The 19,935-nt window shown below is 41.3% G+C and overlaps 2 protein-coding genes across 4 annotated transcripts; both read right to left on the bottom strand.

Moving 5' to 3' along the window:
• Window positions 1–2,170: 2,170 nt before the first annotated feature.
• polr1f (RNA polymerase I subunit F) lies at window positions 2,171–5,883 on the bottom strand. Its single transcript, XM_056414343.1, has 4 exons — window positions 5,627–5,883; window positions 4,765–4,906; window positions 4,138–4,346; window positions 2,171–3,227 (listed from the first exon to the last, which is right to left on the bottom strand). Exons 1-4 carry the CDS (start codon window positions 5,881–5,883, stop codon window positions 2,636–2,638), a joined length of 1,200 nt encoding a protein of 399 aa, XP_056270318.1. The 3' UTR covers window positions 2,171–2,635.
• Window positions 5,884–8,023: 2,140 nt separating this feature from the next.
• On the bottom strand, window positions 8,024–17,838 carry LOC130197951 (transmembrane protein 196). Of its 3 annotated transcripts, XM_056420963.1 has the most exons (6): window positions 17,390–17,838; window positions 14,234–14,480; window positions 12,393–12,449; window positions 9,902–10,037; window positions 8,967–9,085; window positions 8,024–8,804 (listed from the first exon to the last, which is right to left on the bottom strand). In XM_056420963.1, the coding sequence occupies exons 2-6, from the start codon at window positions 14,396–14,398 to the stop codon at window positions 8,733–8,735; spliced, it is 549 nt and encodes a 182-aa protein (XP_056276938.1). In that variant the 5' UTR covers window positions 14,399–14,480; window positions 17,390–17,838; the 3' UTR covers window positions 8,024–8,732. The 3 variants fall into 3 exon arrangements, with proteins under 3 accessions (XP_056276938.1, XP_056276930.1, XP_056276922.1); XM_056420955.1 differs by lacking the exons at window positions 8,024–8,804; window positions 8,967–9,085; window positions 9,902–10,037; window positions 12,393–12,449; window positions 14,234–14,480 and adding exons at window positions 15,362–16,180; window positions 16,286–16,516; XM_056420947.1 differs by lacking the exons at window positions 8,024–8,804; window positions 8,967–9,085; window positions 9,902–10,037; window positions 12,393–12,449; window positions 14,234–14,480 and adding an exon at window positions 15,362–16,516.
• Window positions 17,839–19,935: the final 2,097 nt, after the last annotated feature.

Genomic DNA, 19,935 nt, shown 5'->3' with positions numbered 1-19,935 from the left:
TACCAAGGAAACTAACTATGGGAATCCAACTCACCAACCAAAAGCAATGTTTACGTTTGGGGTTAACCGTGTGTGTGCATGAGCTTGTGTGTGTGAACCCTGATCCCTTGGGAAAGAGTCGAATGCTGTGTGAGCGTACCTGAGGGAGCAGGCAAAAAAAAAGAGATGCAAAGCAGAAGTGCCAAAAATCTCTTGGAAATGCCTTTGAAAATGCCATAAAGAGATTTCATGGATGTCAGTAGGCCTGTGAGAGATGGGACTCGATACGACTCGGCCCTGGCTGGGCCGTGTTGGAGGATATATGGCCACGGTTGCACGGCTCTGACTGGTGGAACACTTAAGGTTTTATGACCTGCTGCCATTTGGGGCTCTGGGACAGTGCCGACCACATAACTAATTGGGCCTGGCCAACGGGGGTGTGCATGTAGAGATTTGTGGATTGTGGGTTGAGGATGTGGTGTGTCTTCATGAGTGAGCTAGTGAGTGTGTGGCATGGGTTGTTTTGTGTGTGTTTGCGTGTGTGTGTCCTGAACCTGAAGCATTGCGTCAGGGAGCCATTTGTTCTCCATAAAGATTTTAGAGGTTCTTTCATGTATGAGCCGACGGGCCTGGAAACTTAGACACAGGAGACAGAGACAGACAAGCCAATCTACCCACATTAACACTTGCACACATCAGAGACCAGTCCTTGAGAGGCAGACAGAGGTGAATGAAAAGATAATCCTCCTCCTCCTCTCCAGTGGAGGATCATGAAGATAAACGACTGAGCCTAGATATGAGAGTCCAGTGGCAGGAGGGGGGCGGGTGTCAGAAGTGGAATGTGTGTGAACTGCACACCGCCTTCTATAAATCAGGGAGACAAGTAGGAGGGAGAGAGAAAGCAGCATAGGGGAAGAGGGGGAGTCAGCGCGAGGGAGTGATAGGAGGAATGACAAGATAAATGAGTGGTGTTGGAGGGAGGGGGTACAGGTGCACACGGGCTGGGGTGGAATTTGGGCACAAGAATGATAAAGACAGGGATGGGGGGGGTCATGGGAGGAAAAATGACAATTAACCCTTTAAAGTCCACTTAAACTTTTCAGATCACTTTTTTGAAATCTCTTCAGTTTAAGATTACACCTTTGAAGTGTTTGTGTATTTGTACTGTTGAACTCGCACAAGGTGACGTCATGCAGAGCATTCGTAGTGACTATGCGGTCACAAGTACATTGGATCTTGAGTTTCTTTGCTGAAGTCTAAAATCTTGGCAACAAGCTTATGTTTGTTTATTTTGTGCGTGGAAGCTGGGCTTGCACATTTCAATGAGTTAGTTCATTAAGAGTACCATTAAATATTCATCACAAGGCATTGTTAAAAACAACTTTTTGGTTGCGAAAGATAAGGAGTTTGATACGACTCAAGTTTTTAACCGTAAACATATAAACAATATCATGCCTGTGATCAGTTTCTAGGTCAGCAGACGTAGCCCAGTGGACAACAGCTATAACGCAAGGTGTAAACTAAAGTGTCCATTAGAGGTGCTCATAGGGATATTTTTTAAATATTAGAGCCCAGATAGCCGTTTCCAGTCTTTATGCTGAGCCAACTGGCTGCAGCTTCACATTTACTACACACATGCGAGCGATATCAATCTTCACATTTAACACTTCAATTGAAATACTTACTAAAAAGCTCTCAAGTCCGCAGTTATGTCACTGTTCAAGGTATTAAAAAGTAAATCACAGATGTGAACAATCAGGTGTGACAGATGAAGATGAGCCAGGTTAAATGCAGCTCCTTATCTGTCCTCTTTAGGCAGCTCCCGATAAGCTCTCCAACTCTTAGCACCTTACAGCTAATGAGACTCCCCACTGAAGTGTGTGTGTGTGTGAGGCAGCAGGGGCAAAGAAAACACAAGATTTTTGAGGCCGTCTCCCAGCACTTTATCACCTGAAACCAACTGGCCCACATGAAAGAGTGAGTTGTGGGAGTGAATATCCATAAAAAACAAGAAACTTTGTCTTAATGATAATAATTAGAGTGATAATTTATTCTAAACCAATACCTCAATGTTCTAGATTTAAAAAGTGTAGTTTTTTTATAGACAAACTTTGTATTCAGCTATAAAAAAATAAATTAAAAAAACAAGAATCATTTCAAATGATTCTTAATGATTAAAAGAAGCAACATCAACATTCAAAAATAGAGCTTTTTAATTTGGCTAAGAACTGAATAATGTCCATTTCTGTTGATTTTCACCAGAGCTCAGCGGTCTTGCCTAGTCTTCCTTCCTCGGTATACAAGCAGAACACACACCACACAGAGCAGTATTATCAACATATACATTTACCCGTTGGCTCTACATTCAATGCAAACCTCTCTATTTCATCTCCGCACATTGTTTACCAGATGATGTGTTCTCAAGTCTTTGAAGAGGTTTTGCTCCCCCCACAGGGCGAGTGAGAGAGTTGCATTTACAATGAGGACTGATGGTCGAGTCCTCTGGTGTTTCCACAGGTTGCACCACGTGACTCTAGAAAGGTTCTCCTGCAAGCATGACAAGAACTCAGAAGAACCAACAGAAAACCTGCTTGCTAAAAAAAGAAGAAGGACATTTAATTGCTAACATGAGATCATTTATTTCAGCTTTTTAATGTCACTTTCTCTTCTTGGACTTTGGTGGTTCAGGAACTTTACTAAAACTAGATGCAACATCTGAAGCAGTTTCATGTCTCCTCTTTTTGCTTGGCTTGTCACTGAGGTAACCGCTGGAGTCACTCCCGTGGACCTCCATGGTAGAGATGGCAACCTCCTCCTGCTCCTCTTCTTCTTTCACATGTTTTTTCTTCTTTTTCTTCTTCTTCTTCTCTCCAGCTTCATTTGCTTCAGTGATTGTTCCGTGAAGCTCTGATGTTGTGTTGCCATAGATGGCAACCTCCTCCTGCTCCTCTTCTTCTTTCACATGTTTCTTCTTCTTTTTCTTCTTCTTCTTCTCTCCAGCTTCATTTGCTTCAGTGATTGTTCCGTTAAGCTCTGATGTTGTGTTGCCATCGACTTGGCAGAAAGGGGTACTTGTCTCCTCATCATCCTTCTCCTCCTTGACCTTGTCTCTCTTCTTTTTCTTCTTGGGGGTGTCTACAGGAGACTCCTCGGTGGGTACTGGGTTCGGTTCTGTCTCTGGTGGTTCTGGCTGGTCTGCTGGGACGCCCGACTCCGAGCTCTCACCAATAGCCAGCAGCTCTTGCACCCTGAAACACACACAGACAAAACAGTCTTCAGTCAAGGGTTCAGTTACACCGTGGGAAATATTATGCAAACAGTTAATACAACGACATTATGAGACAAAGTTTCAACAGAGTCACCGTTAGATTTATTCCCCATAAAACATCTGATATTATTATCGAGTCACACTAAGCTGATTCTTCAAAATGCCTAGCTCCAAATTCAAGTGGGTCGAAAACAGCGACCTCATACCAGCATAATTTTTTCTAGTGAAAAAAATCTTTAATAATTTAAATTTAAATATCCTTAGCAACTACAAGACATCACCTTGTGCTCTGAGGAATTATGTTTTATAATTATCTCAGATTTTATAGACCAATCAAAAACAATCAATATAAGAAAGCTGTAAAAAGATTCCCAGTGTATGACGTCTTTAACCATGGAACTCTTTCTTGACACTTTCTTCCTCAAACACGGCTCTCTTTCTCTCGGCTACACTTGAGGATGACGGGCGGCTCACTTAGACTCACGGTACTGATGGAAGTAGCAGTCAGGGCACATTGGCTGAGATGTTGCGACCCGGGAAGCAGAAGCGATAACATGGCTGCTTCTCTGGACAATTAACCCAGAAGAAGCCTGAGCGCAGGAACGTTACACTGAAAACAGGAGTAAATGCTTTGCTTCCCATAGAAAATAAATATGATGAACTGCTTTGACTACACAGTTTAACTGTTAGCTGCATTTGAACAAGCTAACGTTCAGTAGCTGAGTTAGTCCGCAGTTTTTCTAGTTTATTAGAATCATCCAGTCAAGTGGATCTGTCCAGCAGTTTGATTTGAATCACATACGTTTTCATTTAAAACACGGACGAGTCGCAGCTTTGGAACAAAAGAGAACGCAGATTAGTTTTGTCCCCCGTCAACCACCCACACTTACCTGGTCCTGTCCAGCAGTCCTCTGATCAGCAGCACCCCTGCAGTGTCAGCGTCGAGAGCGGTCACATAGAACTTCAGCTCCGCTCCGATTCTCGGCCCTGCAGCCCACCACGTGTCCACAGAAACCAGGCCGGGTTTGGGGATGCTGGCGTTGAAGCAGCCGTGCACCAGGCAGCCCACATGGCTCATTCCTAGTTTATTCACCTTACCCTGGGAATAGAAACGCAGAAGAAATGAAATGACAACATAAAGGTTGACCACAGATATACATTCTTCTGAGGTCATTTTCACAAGCCATAATCCATTTGACTTTGAAATTTATACTTTTGACTAGTTTTCTCTGTAGTTGGTTTCAGAAAGCACACATTAACGCACACCAAACAATAAAATTGTTTTCTTGGTTTGCATGGAGTTTATAATTTATTCATCATATGCTGCTATTGTCCCATGCACTAGTCACACAAATGAACTGGCCTGTACAGCACACCAATTTCTTGTTAACACAGAGATTGTAAGATATATTTATCCGAGCCGTGATCCCCGAGTGACACAACAAGACCAACATCCATGTCAACAATATGAACTGCTGCTCTGGATAATTGCAGAGTTCAGTAGACGTCAGTCTTACCAGCAGTTTCTGTCCATTTTCTGGCTGAAAGACAATAAAGTTGGCCTCTACGTCCATGTGGATGTAGCCGCTGTCATCGAAGATGTTTCCATGGGGACCCACTATCCTGATGTTTTCATAAGCCAGGGGTACTCCCTTTAGACTGGAAGACAAACAGGTCAACTTCAATTAGTTTGATATAGAACAATACGATGTATTATCACATTCATGGTAAAATAAAATATGTGCAAATTGTTGTCAATCCAGCTCTATTTAAAAGAAAGTACAAACAAACAAACATCTAATTTTCACACCAATTCATTGACAGAACAGACTCAGAGGCCATTTAATTACATGAGATCACTTTCATTAGACATTAAATCCGGTGTGTTTATCCGATATGACCAATAAATATCAGATGGTGAACTGTGGGGAGCAGGACAAAGATCCGCCAGACTTCTCGTGTTTACTTCATCCTGGACCACGTGATGAACATGTAACTTAACCGAGTGAGCAACGAGATAGTTAGACCATTAAAGTGTTCATAAGAAATGTGATGCAAAACTATACATTTAACAACACAGTATACAGTCGTAAAAGTAGCTTCACTGCAATGATAAATGCTGCATACACGGTCATGCATCAATAATAATAGTAGCACAAGTATTACACTAACACGGGGCAGTTTTCTGTACCATTAATATGTTTACTTTTGATGCTTTGCAGTGCATTTAGCTTGCATTTACTTAGTTGTACACTGCTGCTCATGTACAGTACAGAGTACGTTCTCGACCACTGCACGTGTTGTTGGAGCTCGCGCGCCGGTAGCAAGGGCTCCACTTCGCTGAAGTCGTCCCATTCATCGGCGCGTCCATGTCGTTACCTTTGGGAGAACTTGAGCAGCTCGGCTTCCAGCTCCTCCTGTATCCCGGTCCTCTTCTTATTCAGGTACATGGGGGGCAAGATGACGTGTCTCCTGTGCGTGTTCATGACCAGACACGAGTACGGCGCGGACATCAGCTCGGCGGCGGCTGCGAACGACGGGATGGCGCAAGAGACGACGTCCGCGCTTCTGCCCGGTGTTTCGCCGGACATGTTCGCATGTTTTGAGTCGTCTTTTGCATGCTCGAAGTTCGCCATGCTGTTTGGGAAGACGGAAGAGGCGCCACTTCCGGTTAGAGGAAGGCTCGACATCTGTCAAAAGTATCTCCTTATACTGCCACCTGTTGGTCAGGAGGAGAAAATACAGTCGGAACTAACAAATAACAGTTATATTTGCATTAATAAATAAGACGATTTCGACTCAATGTAAAAAATAAATAAATATTATTTAACAATGATTACATGTTCTTGTTTAATAAATAAAGCAACTGCATGATAGTAACCAACAATATGTATAACTCTTTTCTTAAGTTGGTCTTTGTGTGTATCAAAAAACCTGCAATTGTGAACTTAAAACATGTAGTGAATTTAAATAGAGTATCTTTGATTTGTTAAATGTGTATTCATCACGCTGCATTCAAATGTTGTAAAATGAAAGTACTTATATTACTAATGTCTCAGAATTGTATTTGCTTACTGCAAGTTAGATTTGTAGGTAACAACAGTTCCTACCCAACCAACAAGGCAAACCAAGCGACTGCCCCAGAAATGCCCCATGTTCACATAATGACATGTTTCTTAATAGGATAAGATGTTATTTGTTAGTCCCGCAGTGGGACATTTACAGGATTAAAGCAGAAAAGGGGGTTAAGTGCGAGAAACTAGTAAAAAAAACAGTAATTTAAAAAAAAATTAAAACGGGAGTAAAAACAGTATTTTGCACAGTATTTTTAGTATACTGGGAGCTCAGCTGGTTGTACAGGCTGACAGCAGCAGGAAGGAAAGACTTGCGGTGTACCTTTACTTCCGAGGATGAAGTATATACAATTTGATTCTGTTTAGTCAGAGATAAAAGCTGATAGCATTTAATATTTCATCAGTGATATTGTACACACTGCACAGGGAATTGGAGGAAGAGAGAGTGAAAAGGATCCCAGCAATTATCCCAGTAAAGTCACTCCTGTAATAAACATTCACAGACAAAAATCTTCTTAGTCTCTTGATTTCCTCACCAACGTATCTCTTGTTAACTGCAGGGTGAGCACCAAGGATGCTGTAAAGCTGTTCAGCTGATAAGAGACGGTCATTGATTTTGTATCCTGTTCTCACCTGCGATGGCACATTAAGATCATTAGGGTGACCTGAGGTGTCAATAATGCACACACTCTCACTCTTTTCTCTCTCTCATTCTTTTTCTTTTTTTCTCTCTCTCTCTCACTCACACACACACACACACACACACGCACAGACACGCGCACAGTCTAATATAGTGTTACCGCTTTCTGACAGAGCAGCACCACAGGAGGTCACATGATTCACAGACACACACACCCCCCCCCCCCCCCCCCACACACACACAGTGCCGTTCTTTTGGTATCTTGGGCGCCATGGCCCACTCCTTACTGCTGTCACAGTGATATTGTGACATCGTTTCTGAGTCTGCAAGAGCGACCAGTGGTTTCTGCTGCTGTGGCCCTCCCACACATGCACACACACACACACACATACACACACACACACACACACACACACACACACACACACACAGAAACACACACACAGAAACACGCAAAAACACACACACACACATAGCCAATGAGGCGATTGAGCAGCATGATGTTGTCAGAGCAACTGTATATCTTCATTAGAGGCCACAGCGTCTGTCTGTCTTTGTGCATATGAGTGTTAGTAATAGCTATTGTTAGTTGGGAGGTGGTTTGATAGGTACTATTAAACATATTTACTCCATTACTTCACTTAACGATGAGTGTGTGAGCATCAAGGTATCAGTTAGTTAAACTATGGTTGCAGTGGTTCTTAAATCTTGCTCCAAATGTATTATGTTGACAGCGTGATATGCAGGTTTTTAATGTGTGATATTGTACACTTAGTTTTTAAGATTTACATGCAATTATTGAAAGGAAAATATTTAGTCTTTTGATTAGAATGCTGTGAGCGTGCAACTAGCTAAGTAAAAACTCACAACACTTGCGAGACTTACTGAAACAAAATCATTACATGTAAAGTCCTTTTCTTTAAGTGTAATGTGAAAGGCCAAATCTGCACGAGTTGGGATCATAAGACCAAACTCATCTTGCTGCTCTCTGTGCAAGGTAATCATTCGAACATTGCTGAAAAAAGAATATTGCACTAAATTCAATGGAAGATAAGCCAGCACTCAGATTTATCATACATTTAATTAAATTCATCTTATAACAAGCATTTACAAAAATATCTTGGCTTTATAGGTACGGCTAGATTCCTGATATACAAGCATAGATATACAATACAGAATATTGCGCATCACTGTATTTCATATCAAACCATTCCATTATCGGACAATACATACATCTCAAGATCCGCATTCCATAAACCCATAACAAGACCGAGAGAGAGAGAGAGAGAGAGAGAGAGAGAGAATAAAGACATTAAGACTGGAATAGAAGTAGCTCTTCAAGTGAATCGGCTGCATGCTTGGTTTGTGCTTATCACATTGAGGCATCTCATTAGATAAAAACTATCCTTCCTGCTCATTAGCTTTAAGGTCAGATGATGCCACACAGACGTTTGCCACCTGAATTACGACCCAAAACGGCTGCTCTCCATTCCGTCTTTGGTTTGAGTTTATCTGGGGCCGGTTTGATCCCGTGTTTGCATAATCATTCAGAAGCACAAACGCCTCCGGCATGTTTTCAAAATGTCCTTCTTTCTCTCCGGCAGCAGAAATAAAGGGTTCTGAGTTGAGGGACCTGGTTTCACCCACTTCACTCAGGATATAGTTGCATATGCTGCAGGATGTGCAGAATGAAGAACATGCTGGATTACAGCAAGCGAATCAGGAACTGTCTCTGTTTTAGTGTGTGCAAGTCGCCTTTGGTGATACGCTGTCATGGCGATCCTGTGTTGTGTCCATTGTAGGAGATCAGAGGAATGCCGTTGCTGGAGTTGTCCAAGATCTCCTGTTAGGGGACACACAAACACCCTAAACACACATTGCCCAGCACAAACTTTAAAATCCTCTTAGGTCGCGAAGCATTACATTTCCTACAACTGTTAGAGCCTAAGCCAAAACTGTTGACAGGCTGAGCATCAAGAGACTCTCTTCTGCAGTCGTCTCCTACCTTCTCGGTCATCTCCTGCGAGTGGTGTAGCGAGTGCTCCCTCTCAAGGAACATCCTCTGCTGCTCGGAGCTCGCCAGACGACAGGTGAGCCACGTGGATAAGGTACAGGAGGAGATCCCTGGACAAGACAGGAGAAGGAAAACCAGCTGAAGAAACATTGGGATAGTTCTTTATTTCAAGGGAAGAGTGGGCTGTCCCATCGTTAGCATTTTAAACTATCGTAGCCATGCTAGTGTCGTGCCTCTAAGATGCCAACTTCACTCTGTTGATTGGTCCATCATTTCGGTCCAAATCGGAGGATTGAGATGAAATTCTATACAGACGTTGATGATCCCAAGAGGATTAATCCACAATGACTTTGGGGATCCCCTGACCTTTCCTCTATCATAAGCAGCAGGGAAACGTCTCCACAAATCCATTGAGATGTCTTGACATCTATCGCATGGATTGCTGTGAAATTGAATGCAGGTGTTCATGTCAGCCTCGGGTTATTGCCCACAAGTTGTTGCCAGCATAAGGTATTTTCATTTCCATTAGGCTCAACAGTAATTTGTGCAAATTATGGTAAACATTATGTCTGCTAAACATCAGCATGTTTGCATTGTCACTGCAAATATTTTAGTGTGCTGACGTTCGCATTTAGCTCAAAGCACGGCTTTTCTGAAGACAGAACGAGTGGCAAAAGACACAAAGTGTAGAGAGACGTGTCATGGAGGAACATCAGTCTACTCCGTCTTCTAGAGGTGGAGCTACGATGTGTGACTCATAGTAATAGGTTTGGGATAATTAACAGTCATGATAGGTTACAAATGAAGAGCTGCTTTACTCTTAATGTAGAGCTTTGCATATAAACATTCAAACAACATTCCTACATCATGATAGCATACACATGTTACTTCCAGTATTAACATGTGTTGTGTCATGCTTTGTTTACCCAGACAGGCCAGAGTCATGGCAGCCAGATGGATCGAGTGCATGGAGTCTGGCCGTTTGTTGAGCGCCCGGACAAACTGGAAGTTGAGGATCCCACCAATCAGACCACAGATACAGCATGCCGAAAATAGGATCATCTGACAGAGACAGTGATGGTTTATGGTGATGAAAACAGGAGAATTGATATCTTATCAACATAACTGTAAACAAACTGACAACATTTTATGAGCTGAGATATATAAGATACTATTGAGCTTCCATCTCCATCATTCTGCTTTATTGTATAACAGCTGCTCTTATAAATGTATTACTCATCAGTCAAAATAAATCTAATTTCCTATTAGAAAATTGGATCGCTCTCACAGAACACTGTCTCTTCCAGAAATATTGCACGGCTTGTAAATATGCTTGCATCACTCACTTGTTTTTGTGCTTGGGTATGTGCGTGTCTGATTTGTGTGTGAGATGGTTGATAAGATTTTCCTTTCCGTATTTCAATAATCGCATTGTACAGATAAGCTCCTTAGAATAATAAAGCAACTGGGAAACTGTAACCCAGTATGAAGATCAAATTGTCCACAGCAGGATCTGATGGAAAAATTACAGCAGTTCCGTTACTTTGCAATCAAAAGAATAAAATCCAATCGATTTATTTCTACTCCCCGTTTATTGTTCATGCATATGTGTGTGTGTGTGTGTGTGTGTATTGTGTCAGGAGTTCAGGTTTTCATTCATTGCTCCCAGTACAGATGCCTTTAGTGCCTTTAACCGCATGGAAAAGGGCATCTCCAATTTCAGTCATTACCCAGTGGAGTGTGGAAAGAGGCTGGCAGGACTCCGGAACCAAACCAACCTAATGCAATCATCACCCCGCAGGCAAACAAAGACAGAGGGGATGGAAAGAGATGAGAAGAGGGAGATGGAGAGAGTCAGAGTATCAAAACGACTTCCGGAGAATTAGATTGAAAAGAGAAGGCAGATGGATGAGAGCGATGAAAAAGGCGAAGACACAAGGTTGAAGATGGCGACACAGACAATAGGCGGGGATGGATAGGGTGAGACAGAGCGAGAGAAAGGGTGAGGGATGTGTCTGTTACAGCAGATTGTGCTGACATTGATCCATCATTTGTGCCCTCCCCGCAGGAGACAGAGAGAGTTAGAGAGCGAAACACGAGGACTCGGACACAGAGAGACTGCGACCCGATTACTGAGCAAAGATAGATGGAAAGAACGACAGGGAGAGAAGAGAAGAGGTGACTGCTCGTCTCCTCCGGTTTCCTCAGACGTCTTTTTCAGAGCACACTGTACGCACCTGCAAGACTGAACACACACACACACACACACACACACTTTTGGGTGACAGTTCCTCGGTAGTCTTTACTTGTAAACTTCCAGGGGTAGACAGGGAGTGAATATTCTTGACACAGGAAGTAGAAATATGTTTACATCCTTCACAGTGTATGTGTACGGATTCAAATTCTATGAATGATGAGTGACAGCACATGGTATCGTCGAGTCATCTCATTGAATAGGAAGAGTTGTTGATGTTTTAACAAAAATATATTTTAATGAAAAACATCTTTAAATACATAGCAATACATATTGGTTCATCTTCATCATCTCTCAAGAACTCTTTTGCCTGCCACTAAGAAGTTGAAATTCATGCAAAAAATTACAGGCCTTTTTATTGTCTTCAGACTTAAATTCATACTTTTTGAAAGCATTAGTGTTCTAACACACTTATTGGCTTTCTTGCACAGCGTTAGAAGAGAAGATTGGCAGCGCTTCCATATCTTTGTTGAATCTACAGCCAGAAGACAGTTATCTTAGCTTAGCATAGCAAAATAAAGACCGTAAACAGGCAGAAACAGCCATGCCTCTGTCCAAAGGTAACACGTTAAACAAATAAAATACAATTACTCTGTCGATTTTTTTGAAATACTTTGAGAGGGGAAGGAGCGAGGCCAACTGTTTCAACCTGCATCCTGTCTTCATGCTAAGCTAACCGGCGGCCTGCTTTAGCTTCATATGTAGCCTACTCATGAGATCAAAACGCCAGCTTGCAGTTTATCGAAGGGCACAATTGTTTTTAGACCAACAGATGTTGGCCTGTGGCCTTCATCAAGCTAAAACAGGTTGGTCTGGAGTTTTGACCTCTTTAGACTTCATCCCTTCTTCTTGCACCATGGAAGTAGGTAGCCTACAGTTGTCCCAGAAACCCAGACTCTGCTTCATGTTTATTGTACATATGAGAGTGGTATCAATCTCATTTAGCCATGGCAGGAAAGAGAATAAGCATATTCCCCAAAATGTTGAATTATTCCTTGAAAAACACGTTGACTCCCCAATATGTCACAACCCTGTAGTCTTTTCTGTTTGCTGCAGCAGGGAAATGCTGTTTATATGGAAAAGAAAAGATCACAAACTAATACTCAATTGCAACAAAAGAGGTGAGTAGGAAACAGAGGAACTAAATATATTAATGCACTTACAATAAGACCTGTCCTCTTGCGAGCACACAGCACTCCGCACATCCCACAGACCAGAAACTGGAAAGAGAGAGATAGAGAACAACACATGAGTAATTTAGTAGTTTCAGAAGTTGTTGTCTTCAGAAAATGAATGGATATGAAACTATATGAAATCAAATCTATTTGTATTACTCCATTCTCCCCATGCTGACACTAGGAAAAGGGTGAATGTATTCTTTACACTCGGTTATTCAGATGCAACGTTGCCCCTCTAAAAATAGAGTGTGTTATTATTCTAGCAGGAAGCCACGCCGTCCTGGATGTCAATGATTCAGCATGAATAGGAACAGCATGGTGGCGTATTACGCTTATAAGTGAGACAGCTCAAAGAGATGCAAGTTGCATTGTTTTGATGAACTTTTATGGAAACAGTAATCGGATTGTATGTGTAGATGTGTGTGTGTTCCTTAGCTTTCCTATATATAATAAACACAATACACAATGTCTGAATTCTAAACTTATTTGTGCCTCTAAAGGTCAACTTTAAGGACTGATCACATTACATAAAGATGGAGGCTTTTGATTTAGAAGTGAACTCAAAAACCATTAGGAGTTAACAAATTACCTTCAAGTTATCAAAAGGTTGCCCAATAACTTAGAAAGATATTTGAAGAAATTAATGTAAGTAATCTCATATATAAAGAAAACATAACTCAAAATGTCCAGACAAATGAGGATCACTTTCCAGCAGAATACACTTGATCTACTTTGAGGACAGCGTCAGTCAGTCTTAATAACTGCCAGTTCTGGAGATATTTGGTTAATCATGAGTCACAGCAGCTGACTCAGCAGACAGCTTTCACCAGCTGTGAGATTGAACACAAAGCTGTCATGCTGCATCACAGCTTTGGAGGAACTTTATACAGACATTCAAACCTATATATAATATCACTAATTTCTTTATCTCCACATATTTTCACATATAGCAGGGGAAATACACTTTGCAGAAATCTGTAACAGATATCTTTATCTAAAACTGACATTTCCTGATATTACCTTTCAGTAATTCTCAACAACAATGTATTGCCTCATATTCAAGCCGTTGAATTGAAGTTATATAAACTGTATGTGAGAGACATATGCAGTGGAATAAGAGTATGATTGTGCGTAAAAGCTTTAAACCTTTAAAGCATTGAGCAATAATTCAAGCATAAATGAATGAAACCAATATTTACCATCTAGCAGGCCAAATTACTCTGTGCTTCCTAACGTCTAATGGACAAACACATTTAGTCACACAAGAGCAACATAACGTCACTATATATCCTCAATGCATGGGGCTGAGCCACGACTTCCAGTTAGTGATTAATATTAGATAAACAACCATTATTAATTTAATAAGCTCATTTCAACAATGGCTTTTTACTGTATACGCAAAATGTGTGTGATACATATTAACAGAATCATGAACCGAAAAGCCTGAAAGAATTTCAAAGAAAAATGCTTTGATTTCATTCATGTTTTTAAATGATATTTTGTTCAATTATTAGGTTATGTTGTGACAGTTTTAGAGCTATTAGTAGTACCTCCTGTATATGTAAACACTTTTTTAAATAAATGAATGAGAACACAACTTCTGCTAATATCTGCAAAACATAACAAAACAGCAAAACTGAGCCTACAAAGATTTTGAACACAGCTGCTGCATGGGGATGTTTTTGAGAAACATTCAAAGCTGGATAAGTAAGATAGTCCCCCTGAGTTTGATCTGTGCCATTCCCTCCACATCACTCCTGGAGATACTCATCCTCTCTGGAAATAAATACAGGAGAGTCAGGACAGCAGTGGTTCCCAGGACGTACACAGAGTCCGCTCCACACTGGGGAGGCGTCGCCCTGCTGCGGCTTGTGCTGGCCCCGGACCCAGCTGATGCCAACGGCTCCCAGGACGATGCTTGCCACACCGAGGCCCACCTCCACCACGGACAGCAGGAGCAGGCTCCACAGGATCTTGCGGCTGGAGCACATCCTGCCCCGGGCATCTCTCCAATTCCAGCAGGAGGCGGACAGGGGGCGAGAGTGGGAGTCCGCTTCCCGGTGCTCCGACCGGCTGGGAGAAAAAGGGATTATCCGAACAAGTATGTCCAAAAATAGAGGAGAAGGGTTAAAGTTAACACAGCTGGAGGATGGAGGCTGGCTCTGCACTTTGCTGAAGTTCCTCCTCCTGCTCAAGTGCGCCTGTGTCGCCGGGCGCTGTCCATAGTTACGCACCACTGCAAACACACACTGCCAACGCTCGGATTCGCGCGCACAAAGACACGCGGGCGATACAGGTCAGTACAGATAAGAGACCACGAGTCACAGCCTCCGCCCACATGTGGAAACAATCAAACACCATAAAGCCGACAGTCTTCAGGCTCGTTGGGCTGCTCGTTAAATGAAAGCGTGTTTAGCACTTTAACAAGGTTAAATGTAATATAATACAAAAAAACATACGAATACAATGAAGGAATAAGCCAACTTTTGTTTTAAGCAGTGGAACAGAAAAGCCTCAACCCTTTTTGGAGTTTGGTGCAAGAAACTGCATTGGGATGATACAACTACTTGCAACTCCAAAGTCGTCACTTACAGCTTTTACAGATCAGGACTGCTCATACTGGAGTAGGCTACTGTAGTAAATACAGCAATGTAGACATGTTATTCAATAAGTTTCAATTGTGAAATCTAAACTGAATTACATATTGAGTTAGTCTCCTTTACAGAGTCCTGGAAACGCCTCATAAAACATAAATAAATAAATGTTTACCTACAGTAGTTTACTTAAAAACATCAAACAAACTTAAATTACAACATTTACACATTTGAAATATGATAGGTTTATAATATCATCAGGTGTATCATATACATTATCTATAAGATCATGAATCTGAGTTAAATAAAGATTTTGTTTTCAAAACAAATATAACCATGAGCAGAGGCAAAAGTTGGACAGACTTTTTATAGATTTATTTCGTTTTTAATCAGTTCAGAGTAGCAGTACATCAATAACAACATTACAGTATGAACCACTTGTACAGATCAGGTACAACTCTGTACTCCTTGTATATGCCAACGTGACGACAGGCCTGGCAGATAGCGTGTGCAAACTCATACTTCTCCTCAGTAAGATGAAGACGTGCAGTATAGTATCCTCGCCAATGAAAGTATCTCATATAAGCCTCCTGATCCTTATCCAAGCCCAGGAGGAACTGAGCTAGTGCTAAGGAAGTAGGAAAGTCGTTAACATGTATAAAGGATTCACCTGGAGCAAAATCCTCATAGTTCCTTCTCGGTGGGCCCAAAACTATCGGCACAGTGCCAACTGACAGAGGGCTGTTGAATGTTTCTGTAATGTAATCCCTGTGAATTGAATTCTCAAAGGAAAGGTAGAATTTGCAGCTGCTCATGGTCAGGAAATAGTTCTCCCCTTTGGTAGAGTTGTGAAAAACATCCACCTTCATGTGGTTTATAAGCTCTCTGTAGTAGCTGTATCCCTCCCCTGATTGTGTGGTGAGGTTGTCGCTATCCACAAACCAACAAAGCAAACGTTCCTTCTTGGGAAGTACAAACTCTTCATCTGAATTCTTGAAAGTAAGTAGCCTGCGAACTTGAATATCCGAATCCTTCCGGTAGGTCAAGGTTAAGTTAAATAGGCTTTGAATGCCTTCTATCCTGCGCGTGTGGTTCGGTGAGTCTGCGTTGAACCAGATCCACCTCTGAAACTTTGGTCTCGGTGAGGTGGGGAGGTTGGAGAGGTCATCCTGAATAGCTCTGTGAAACACCAACACGTCATGAGCTCTGGAGTAGAACGATCTATCGTCTGTGAGCTGGCAGTTGTCAATTTTGAAAAGAGTCTTACAGTCTTGAAGATCAAACCTTTTGTTTCCAGGCCAAAACCACAGCAGCATGACAGGCTTGTATGTCTGTTGTTCCACTGCAGAGCTGTTCGCCTGCTTTGTCTGCTGTGCTGAATGAGCCGGGGGAAGATGACATGTTGGAGCTGGAGACGACTGGAGATACTGTAAAACCAGGACTATGATTCCAGCCAGCAGGAGAATCACCGTCAGGGTGGCTCGTAACACATAGAAAACAGAGGCCATGTTAAACCTGAAAGGAGAGAGGACTTGTCAAAATCATGGACATATTTAATATTAAGCAAATACAAAAAAAATATAATCAGTAGGTTGCATTAAAACTACTCTGACAAGTTCAATTCACTCAAAACTGTGACTAGAGTAGGCTGTAAAACAGAGTAAATGTAAGCAGGTACTACAGCTGATAACCACATGTAAAGACAATTGGATTGTTACTGTGGTGAAAAGAAACCATTTCTCACTGTTGAGTCTTTTTAAGCTGAAATGACGAATATTGTAAAAAAGAATTTGTCGATTAAACATGTTTTGTTGCAAGAAGAGGTACACTTATACAGTCTCAAAGAGTCTGTAGAAGTGTGTACTCAAGTGAAGAAGTCACATGTAGGAGTTATATAGGGAGTGACCAGGATGGAGGCTGGATTGGAACATGATGCTTTAGGCCGTGTCAGACAAAATGAATGAAAGGAGCTGCACAGCAGCTCAGGTCTGACAAGTAAAACCACATATTCTCTTTAACAATGTAGCTAGGCTAGGATAATGAAAAAAGCAGGGTTGTCATATTTTGTTAATATCCACTGCCGGCAGTGTGAACATATGTTTAGGCAGAAGTTAAAGAGATTGTCTTCTTTTGATTTATTATTATTGGTTAACTTACTTACTTGATTAATTCATTCTTGGCACACAACCTGGCCCTTAATAATGACCTTTTAGTTTTCAAATCACTTAATATTAAGTCAACAACAAAAAGCAATGTAGAGACCTCTTTAGAGGAATAGAGGGACGTCAGAGGACATGGGTACAGAAGAGAAATAAAGGAGAGAAGAGTTAGAATGAAAGAGGAGGAGGAGATGAAGAGAAATTATGCAATCAATCGCTAGATTCTTACCGTGTGTTCTTGTCGGACAAAAAGAAGCTCAGGCTGGGCCAGTTGATAAAGTCTCAACTCCTGCTCCAACACATTGTCTATGCTGTAGTTTACAGATATTGATGTCTCAAAGAAATTCGAAAAATTCACTGGAAAAGATCCGAGTTCAAAACAATAATGTTTATTATTTAAGCAAATAATCAAACCGAGGCATTGTTGGAGCAACACCGCCTCATATAGTTTTTCCTTCCGAAGGCCAACGCTTGTCCTTTTTTAAGACTCCTCCTTTTGAGGTGGATACATTTTTGACTACTTGTGGTTCCACCCACTATTTATACTTGTCAAACAAGTATTTGAAACATCACATATGGTTAATATTTGCTCTTTACCTTTGTTAGATCACTTTATTTTTATAAAATATAATACAAAATAAAATCAATAATAATCAAGATGTGAGTGATGCTCTGTGCCACAGATTCACCCATCCCTGTATATTGTTCTCTTGACTACCACAGTCTTGCCATTCTCTGGTACATAAACAAAAACTTAGAAAAGTTGAACGGCCTGTTCTGTGCAGTCAATAGTTGGGGAGGGAGCTCCGACTGGTTTTTCCATATTGTTTCCATCATGATCAGCTTCCTCCTTAGGAGCTCCTGTCCCAGCTCTTGTGAGGTAAAACAATTGACAGACTAAAGGTAACAACATTTTACAGCAGGGACTGAAAAACAGGCATACTTTCTGTATCAGTAGTCCCAGACAGGAGGACAGAGTGAAGGTACACAGGACTTACACTTTACAAACTGTTATATGTAAACCTTATGTAATATACATGTGTAGGGGGGGGTGTACAGTGTGTGGTCAATGAAAATGTGTTTTGATATATGTTCTTCACAGAAAATTAGCCATGGCCAATGAGTCTGAGTTAAAAAAAATAATTCAGCGTAATGTTTTTTTGGGGATAAAAAATGTAAGCGGGTCCCATAGACCCGACCAAACACCACACACGGGTTAAACACATTTTATAGTGCTCGCTTTACTGTGACAAATTTAACTCCAACAGTTTAAACTTCATACAGTAGTAGCACAAACTCCACTTTGATATTCTTTCACCTTCTTACTCATAGCTGTAGCTAGCACTCCCTCTGCCAGCTCTTGAAACTGGTCAAACTCACCAAGCACATTGTGAGCATTGGTTCTCAACCTTTTTATCCCATAAAAGATTTATTTCATCCAGGTACCACCTGAACAGTGTAAATCATTTTGGTTTATCCGGCTTTGTATCTGGCCAGTATACGCCTGGCATTCCTTTGCTCAACTTTCCCCTCCTGACTCATAGCTTTAGCTAGCACTCCCTCTGCCAGCTCTCAATTCTGATTATGAAATTACACGTATATTTAATTGAATATTTAAAAATATAATTTTTTTAATGGATGGTAATATTAAATAACACGTTCCCCTTAACCTGTTAACCCCCACCCGTTTTTTTAGGTTTCTGCTCGAAATGACATACCCAAACTAAAAAGGGTGTAGCTCTGCAACCACACAAGCTATTTGGTGTTATAATAAAGGGAACACATGTGAGCTTTTGTTCAGATGTGTAAATATTAGCATATATGTTACTGGTTAAGAGTAAATAAAGATGAATCTTCTATTTTCATAGAAGTTTCAGGTTCGATTGGAAAAAAAAGCACTTTCTGGATGAATATATCCTGGATGGATGCACAGCAAAGGCCTAAAATCACCCAGATAATAATACAACTCGTGAACAGACTCTCTGCAAAGTTTGACTCAGAAAAAATAAAGCAGAACAATAGTTGGAGACTTTTTAGTAAAGAGAATTTAGGCGAGGTCTCTAAAATTTGCATTTGGGCACATTGAAGCACCATCTGTGCCATTTGACTTTTCTCATGTACCAAACCATTTATTTCACTTTCACTTTTACTTGTGGTGATCAATACATGCAAATACATCATTATGTGGCTTTAAAACAGTAAATCAAAGATAAAAAAACGATCAAACAAAGTGGTGCTGTGCGCGTGCGTGCTGTGCGTAAAGCCGGTTTTTGGATCTGTCACAGCGCAGCTGTTGCGCACGCAGATATCTCCGCCGGGGAAGGGCGGATTTTAAAGAACGACACGTCATTGGAATACTTAGAGCCAATAGAATCGATTGGTACCAAGAAAGACAAGATTGACAGCACTGTGAGCCAATAGGAGACAGAAAGGCGTCGCCATATTTGAAATGTGAAATCCGATTAGCTGAAATTGAACTTCCTGACAGCTGACTATGACGCTTCCCCAAAAGTCCGCCTGGTTTTAAAGGGACATACACACACACTAAAGCCATGCCAGCTGGAATGCAGGGGAGAGAAACGTTTTTCTTCTTCTCAAGAACAAAAGTATGTTGAATTTGCTGAATGTAAAGCTATGAAGCGATTAATATTTCTGTGTTCTTTGGCTTATATCTCCGTGATACTTTGGTGCAGAAGGATTCTGTAAAGATATTTAGAATCTGTGTGAAGTCCTCTTGCTTTCGAACATCTCTTCTTTTATGATTGCATAAAGCTA

This window comes from Pseudoliparis swirei, chromosome 1 (assembly GCF_029220125.1).
Source record: "Pseudoliparis swirei isolate HS2019 ecotype Mariana Trench chromosome 1, NWPU_hadal_v1, whole genome shotgun sequence".
Taxonomy (NCBI): domain Eukaryota; kingdom Metazoa; phylum Chordata; class Actinopteri; order Perciformes; family Liparidae; genus Pseudoliparis; species Pseudoliparis swirei.
Note: the sequence above shows the minus strand (reverse complement) of the source record. Positions and strands in the feature narration are given on the sequence as shown.